General features: G+C 48.3%; 1 protein-coding gene across 2 annotated transcripts in view; it reads left to right on the top strand.

Moving 5' to 3' along the window:
- MEIS1 (Meis homeobox 1) overlaps positions 1 to 2274 on the top strand; it is a 131349-nt gene extending 129075 nt beyond the window's left edge. Inside the window, exon 12 of one of the 2 annotated variants that reach the window (XM_054586875.1) lies at positions 571 to 2274. In XM_054586875.1, coding sequence (XP_054442850.1) covers positions 571 to 854 — 284 coding nt within the window. In that variant the 3' untranslated portion in view covers positions 855 to 2274. The remainder of the gene's footprint in view (positions 1 to 570) is intronic. The other variant, XM_054586876.1, reaches the window with a different exon arrangement.
- Positions 2275 to 7234: the final 4960 nt, after the last annotated feature.

Below are 7234 nucleotides of genomic sequence, written 5' to 3'. Positions count from 1 at the left end.
AGGGGCATTGTTTTAGGTTCAATTTTTCTTATTGTTCTCAAAATCATTGAAAGGTGGACGGGGTTTTGTGAAGGCTTCCTTTCCCCCAGCTCTAAGGAATCATGAGGAAGGCATTCGCTGATAACTGTTACTGTTTTGTTTTGTTTTAATTTTCCAAAGTACAGGTTTAGCTAAGTAATCAGCCTTAGTGAGCCTGTCTAGTTCGTTTCATGTGAGATGGTTCGTGACCAGTGCAAGGTACTCTCGTACACTTGTAGAGAATATTTCAGGGAACGAAAGTGCCTTTTCAGACCAGACCTCAAATAACAGTTTTACTTTTTAAATAAATAAGACCTCAGTAGGATGACCTGATAACAGCGACAATGAAAAAAAAAGAGAGTCACAAAATGTGAGTTGCCGGCACATCATTTCTCATTTTATTTTCATCTATATGAGTCGAAAGAATACTTTGCAGAGCCAAGTTCCCTTAACCACAGTGTCCCCTGGCTTTCATAGGATTGCCATAGCAGAACCACACTATTGCTTTTTCATAATCTTTTCTTTTTGTTTCTTTCTTTTGAATTTCTACAGGGCTGCAAAGTATGCCAGGGGAGTATGTAGCCCGGGGTGGTCCAATGGGTGTGAGTATGGGACAGCCAAGTTATACCCAACCCCAGATGCCCCCCCATCCTGCTCAGCTGCGTCATGGGCCCCCCATGCATACGTACATTCCTGGACACCCTCACCACCCAACAGTGATGATGCATGGAGGACCGCCCCACCCTGGAATGCCAATGTCAGCATCAAGCCCCACGGTTCTTAATACAGGAGACCCAACAATGAGTGGACAAGTCATGGACATTCATGCTCAGTAGCTTAAGGGAATATGCATTGTCTGCAATGGTGACTGATTTCAAATCATGTTTTTTCGGCAATGACTGTGGAGTTCCATTCTTGGCATCTACTTTGGACCAAGGAGCATCCCTAATTCTTCATAGGGACTCTTAAAAAGCAGGAAATACCAACCGAAGTCAATTTGGGGGACATGCTAAATAACTATATAAGACATTAAGAGGACAAAGAGTGAAATATTGTAAATGCTATTATACTGTTATCCATATTACGTTGTTTCTTATAGATTTTTTAAGAAAAATGTGAAATTTTTCCACACTATGTGTGTTGTTTCCATAGCTCTTCACTTCCTCCAGAAGCCTCCTTACATTAAAAAGCCTTACAGTTATCCTGCAAGGGACAGGAAGGTCTGATTTGCAGGATTTTTAGAGCATTAAAATAACTATCAGGCAGAAGAATCTTTCTTCTCGCCTAGGATTTCAGCCATGCGCGCGCTGTCTCTCTCTCTTTCTCTCTCTCTTTTCCTCTCTCTCCCTCTTTCTAGCCTGGGGCTTGAATTTGCATGTCTAATTCATTTACTCACCATATTTGAATTGGCCTGAACAGATGTAAATCGGGAAGGATGGGAAAAACTGCAGTCATCAACAATGATTAATCAGCTGTTGCAGGCAGTGTCTTAAGGAGACTGGTAGGAGGAGGCATGGAAACCAAAAGGCCGTGTGTTTAGAAGCCTAATTGTCACATCAAGCATCATTGTCCCCATGCAACAACCACCACCTTATACATCACTTCCTGTTTTATGCAGCTCAAAAACATAGACTGAAGATTTATTTTTAATATGTTGACTTTATTTCTGAGCAAAGCATCGGTCATGTGTGTATTTTTCCATAGTCCCACCTTGGAGCATTTATGTAGACATTGTAAATAAATTTTGTGCAAAAAGGACTGGAAAAATGAACTGTATTATTGCAATTTTTTTTGTAAAAGTAGCAGTTTGGTATGAGTTGGCATGCATACAAGATTTACTAAGTGGGATAAGCTAATTATACTTTTTGTTGTGGATAAACAAATGCTTGTTGATAGCCTTTTTCTATCAAGAAACCAAGGAGCTAATTATTAATAACAATCATTGCACACTGAGTCTTAGCGTTTCTGACGGAAACAGTTTGGATTGTATAATAACGCCAAGCCCAGTTGTAGTTGTTTGAGTGCAGTAATGAAATCTGAATCTAAAATAAAAACAAGATTATTTTTGTCATGCTGACTCCACTGCTTGAAAAATTTGTTTACTGCCCCCCAAATTTTTGACGATTAATGCAGTAAATATAAAAATTAATTTTGGCCCCCTACGACATACACGTATTTGAAAATTTTAACCACAAAATAAATTATTTAATAATAGTTACCAATTTCTTTAAGCTGACTTGATGAACTCCTAATATCAGAAAATTTAAGGCCTAAGGGCACTAAACTACATCCCAATGTAAACTAGACTCAGATTACATCCAACAGAATTACTCATCTAATATCGGTGAAATTATTCTTGCACATAATGGCAAACCAAGTACAGAGTTAAGTATTTTACTAAGGATGCTACCTACGATGAGCCGTATATGTTTATAAGGAAATTAACTACATGAATTGAAGAGACCAGACTTCAAAATCTAATTTTTACAAATATGCTCTATGTTCTCATTGGATAAAACTGGTTATTAACTAATTTTCCAGAACAGCTGTACAGAATTTCTGCATGGCAGCCAGCTAAATGGTACAAAATAACATGTTTAAGCTGGAATAGCTTATAATTTTATTTAAATAAAATTGCTGCTATAAAAGTGCTTCCCAAAGCTAAGGAAAATATACAAATATTTTAATTAAGGCAAATTCATTTTTAAAAATCAGCCTTTTAGCAGTGATTGCTTTGTAAACAAAGGATGGGTCGAAGGAGAGCTCCTTAAACTCAAGCCTGACATTCAGGCCCATGTCACTCTATAAACCTGCCCTGAACAATTCTATTTTCTATTTGAAAAGGGAAACCAGCTGTGGGTTGGGTTTACTAGGTGACGTGTGATTGACTGACTCACCTGCGGGAGCAGCAGCGCGCACTCTCACCTTTTGTTTATGGGGCCTTGTTTCTAAACACGTGGATGCGCGGAAGGAGAGTCAAGCTCAGCCTTCTGCAGCCTCCCGGCTCCGCGCCCTCCACCCACCCCACCCCCACCCCATATATGGGGTTGTTTAAATTTCCCTTTGGACCCGGTGGCAATTCACGGTTTACATAAATAGTTCATATTAGTGAAATACTTCTCTTTTGATAGGTGGTTACTAGCCGTTAACAACCATTTATTTACTTTAAAAATTAATAATAAACTTTATAAACTAACCATCCATTTGCCCCTCCTCCCCAGTACATGCCTGGGTGAGTTGGTTATTTTCAGCCTTTATTCTTGAGGAAGCTCTTGCTGGGTGGGGGAGGGAAAGAAAGGGGCGGAGGGAGCCAGAGAGCGAGCAAAAGGACACATGTGAAGAGGAATTAAGGAATATGGAGGCTATGAACAATCAAGATCATTAGTGTCCAGTGAATTAGAAAAAAATAAAACACACTGCTTTCTTTCCCTGCGTTGCCCCGTCGGTGTGACGGTTTTGTGACAACCTTGGTTCTCCGCAGGTCCTTTTTTCGCCCTGCCTCGACACCCCCACCTCCAGCTCAGTGCTATTTTAGCTCTTCCTCTTGTAAATTTCAAAGCCTGTTCCCAGGTTATTGAGGACACTTATCCGAAAGAGGGAAATAATAGAGGTGCTGAGGGTGTTTTTGATGTTTCTTAAAAGGCAAAAACAAAACGCCCTCTTCTAAACAAGGGCACACAATCGTACCTGCTTTTTATTTTTATTTGGGGAGGGGAGCACTAGCGGAAGGAGACTACCATTCAGTATGATTTAAATATTTTTCAAAAAAATTAAAAATATTTTACCCTATCATATTTAATCAGCTGTAATTATAACACATTCAAAATGAATAATATGCCTTGACAGTATTTTTATTGTTATTGTTCATTGCATGATGTTCTACTGCTTTAGAAGCACAGGAAAGAGAAGTAAACGCGCTACAAATGGGGAATTACCCTCGTTTAGCATTAAAATTCATTTAGATAAAATTGCCACAAACATTTAAATGGGAAGATTAGTTCCCCCTCACGCCTTATTGCACTCGCTCAATGGTTCCGTTAAGAACATTTTACACGTTGGAAATTCCGTCTTCTCAGACGGCTTGCTGTTTCCTAGTTACCCACATTCAAAGCAACGGCAGCGGCGGCGGCGGCGGCGGCGGCGGCAGCGGCAGCGGCGGCGGCAGCAGCAGCAGCAGCAGCAGCAGCAGGAAAAAAAAAAAAAAAGTTTTGGCAACTGGTCTGCAATTCATCCGCCGCTGGCCCCAGCCCCCGCTCGGCCCACAGCAGCCCTCCCCCCAGCCATCACCTTTCCCCACCCCTACCTCTTCTCCTCCCATTCTGTAACTTGCAGAGTCCAATTCTGGAAGAAACAAGTTGCCTTGTTGTTTCGTATTTGTATATAATGTTAAAATACAAAGAAATATAAAAAAGCCAGTCTGTCTCTCTCCCGGTCTCTCCTCTCCCTCTTCTGCTCTGAATTGAGGGTTTACTTTCAAAGTTGCTGAGTTTCTCACATCTCCTACTCCGAGCCCACAGGCACGGGCTTTTTTTTTTTTTTTTTTACTTTCTTTTCTGCCAGGCCATTTCCAGGAAATTCACCACTGCTCTTGCTTGTATTAGAAACGTGTGAAAGAATTAGTTTGAGAAGTCCCTGCAACGTCTAGTTTCCCCCTCTCCTCTCGCCCGCTCCCTCCTTTTCCTCTCGGATTCTGCCCCCTCCCTCTTCCTCCTCTCTCCCCCTCCCCTTGCAGAGCTTCAGGAAAAGAAGAATGTCGGCGTCGACTGCCACCTTTTGGGGATTTGGAAAAACGACTCGGTAGGAAACGCAGGGAGGCGGAGGCGCGGAGGGTGGGGGGAAACCCCCTTATTATCCTGTGTCGGAACTGGCTCCCTTAATCTGATGCTTAAATATTTGATGTGGAAAAATTACCCATAAAATTAGTTACTAACAATTTCAAATTGAAATCACTTATCGAATTATAAACGCATTAAAGCTGTATGGATGGTATTAGGAGTTCTCGGGAGGCAGCGGGTGTCTCCTTGCAGAACGCCCGGTTGGCGAGTTTCGCCCCGGGGAGAGGCAACCCCCGCGGAGCCGGCGAGGGCGTGGACAAGGCGGCGCGGCGCGGCGCTCCGGGCAGCGGGTCCCCACTGGGGGTTCGAGTGGGCGGCCAGGTCCGGGAGGAGGCTCCGGCGGGCTGGGCTCGCGGGAGCGGTGCGAGGCTGGGACCCCGGCGCAGAGGTGCCTACGCGGAAACTTCGCAGTGAAGTCAAGAGGTTCGGAAAAGGAAAAGCACAGCCCTGTCCTCCCCCTCCCGCCCGCGTCTCCCACGAGGCGCGCAGAATTTGCGCTCGGCGTTGGTTGCCGTGTACAGCGCCCCCCAAGTCTGCTACAGGGGACCGGGAGGGCAGATGCCGGTGGCCCCGGTCTAGGCCCGGCTCCGCGCCCGGAAGAAATCCCGCGGGCTGCGGCGACAGCTGCGAGGAGTGCCGGCCAGGATGCGGCTGCCCTTGCCTCCTAAGGTGCACCGCGTCCTGGCCTGCGCCCGGGTCCCTGGGTGCACAAGTTTCTGCTCAGAGGCCAGGGCGCCTTGGGGGGGGGGGCGGCTCCAGCACCTCCAGTAGCCTCTTACTTCCTCTACACCACAACAAAAAAGTCAAGTCTAAGGGGGCTCCTGACTTTGTCTCTGGAGACGAAGCGACCACGGGTCTGCGCAGAAGATTGTGGAGAGGTACCTCCTGGGGGACTTATGGGTCCCTTTCCCTCGGAACCGCTCGGGGGTGCTTTGCAGGGGACTAGAGGCTTCTTGATGAACTGTTCCCGAGTCCCACGGTGGCTCTGGGGACGAGACTCCGAGAGCTTGGGGTCCAAGGGCACTTGGGACGTGGGCAGAGTCCGCCAGGCGGGCCACGAGTGTCTGGGAGCCACAGTAGGGGAGCCGTGGGTAGCACCTCGATGCATTAGGCAGGAGCTCCTAGGAATCACTTTAAAACCTCTGCCAACTTTCCCCTGCCTTTCGGATCCCAGCAGGCCCTCGGCCCATGTGAAGGCAGTACAGACAGGACTTGGTGCAAAGCTCCCGCGTAGGCGCTTGGACGCCGGGTGGAGTGGCGTGGAATTGGGAAGTGGGGCGACCTGCTTGGCCGGGTGTTTCCCCTTGTCTCACTCCCCTCTCCCGTGCTACCCTGCACCCACTTGGCTGTTAGGCGGCCCGTAACGCTCAGGGTGGCCAAGCGCAGAGTCCACGTGAGGCCGGCCATTCCAGAGCCCTGCAAAGAGCGATGAGGGAGAGTAGGGGATCGCCCCTTGAAGGAGGCGGCTGACCGCGGGGAGGGGGGTGGGCTCCCTTTTTGGCCCAATCTGCCGGCCAACGTGTCAGTAACGTTCTCTCCCGAAGGCGGAGCTGGAAGGAAAAACAAAACATATTGAGCAATCAGGTCTCCAACATTTGAGCTTTTAAGGGTCTCTGCCTTAAAAAACGGGTACCCCGGAGTCTCGGTGGAGAGATGAGGGGCATTTTAGGGTCTCGGTTCTGGCGGGCCGCGCTCGGGGGGTCGTCCCTCCGCGCCCTGCCTCCTGCTCGCCCGGCACGCAGAGCCTGCCGCGGGGAAACACGAGCCATGAAGCCCTGGAGAAAAGGGATTTAGTTTTAAGCTAGTCTCCCATCGATCGAGTCGGTAATTCTTACCCCTGCCCACTCGAAGACACACTCACCTCTACCCTAAAGCATTAAGTTCATTACCCGAGCAATGATTTTAATCTGCAGGCGGAAAACGAGTCCTGGGACCTCGCCGATTAGGGAAGCAGTGAATAAAATCACCTGCTCACGCACCCGCGCGGCTGGCTGGCTCCTCCGGGTGGGGGCCTCGAGTGGCAAGGCGTGCTGCGCAACGGTCCCTCGCTCCACGCCTGGGCGTGCCCGGCAGGGGTCAGGAACCCTGTGTCTGCTTTCCTCGGGTTGGCGACCTTGTGGAAGTGTGGGGTTGCGCTCGCTCGCTTTCCTCCTCCCCTCCTTTCTTCTTTTCTTCGGCCCCCGCCGCCCCCCGCACCCCTCCCCCGCACCTCCGCGCTCTCTTCCTCCTCCCTTCCCCAAAAGTGGCGAGTGCCCCTTCTCCCAGCGGCCTCAGGCTCTCTCCCACCCCTCGCCGCAGCCTCAGATCCCGCACTGCAGTCCCAGTCACCCTTCGCCTTTCGCGCCTGCCTACTTCACCCACCATCCTGGACACGGGTGGGT

Source organism: Pteronotus mesoamericanus, unplaced genomic scaffold, assembly GCF_021234165.1.
Source record: "Pteronotus mesoamericanus isolate MK-2021 breed Mesoamerican mustached bat unplaced genomic scaffold, CSHL_Meso_final contig_98, whole genome shotgun sequence".
In the NCBI taxonomy this organism is placed as follows: domain Eukaryota; kingdom Metazoa; phylum Chordata; class Mammalia; order Chiroptera; family Mormoopidae; genus Pteronotus; species Pteronotus mesoamericanus.
The sequence above is the reverse complement of the archived record's forward strand: the minus strand, read 5'-3'. Positions and strand labels throughout refer to the sequence as shown.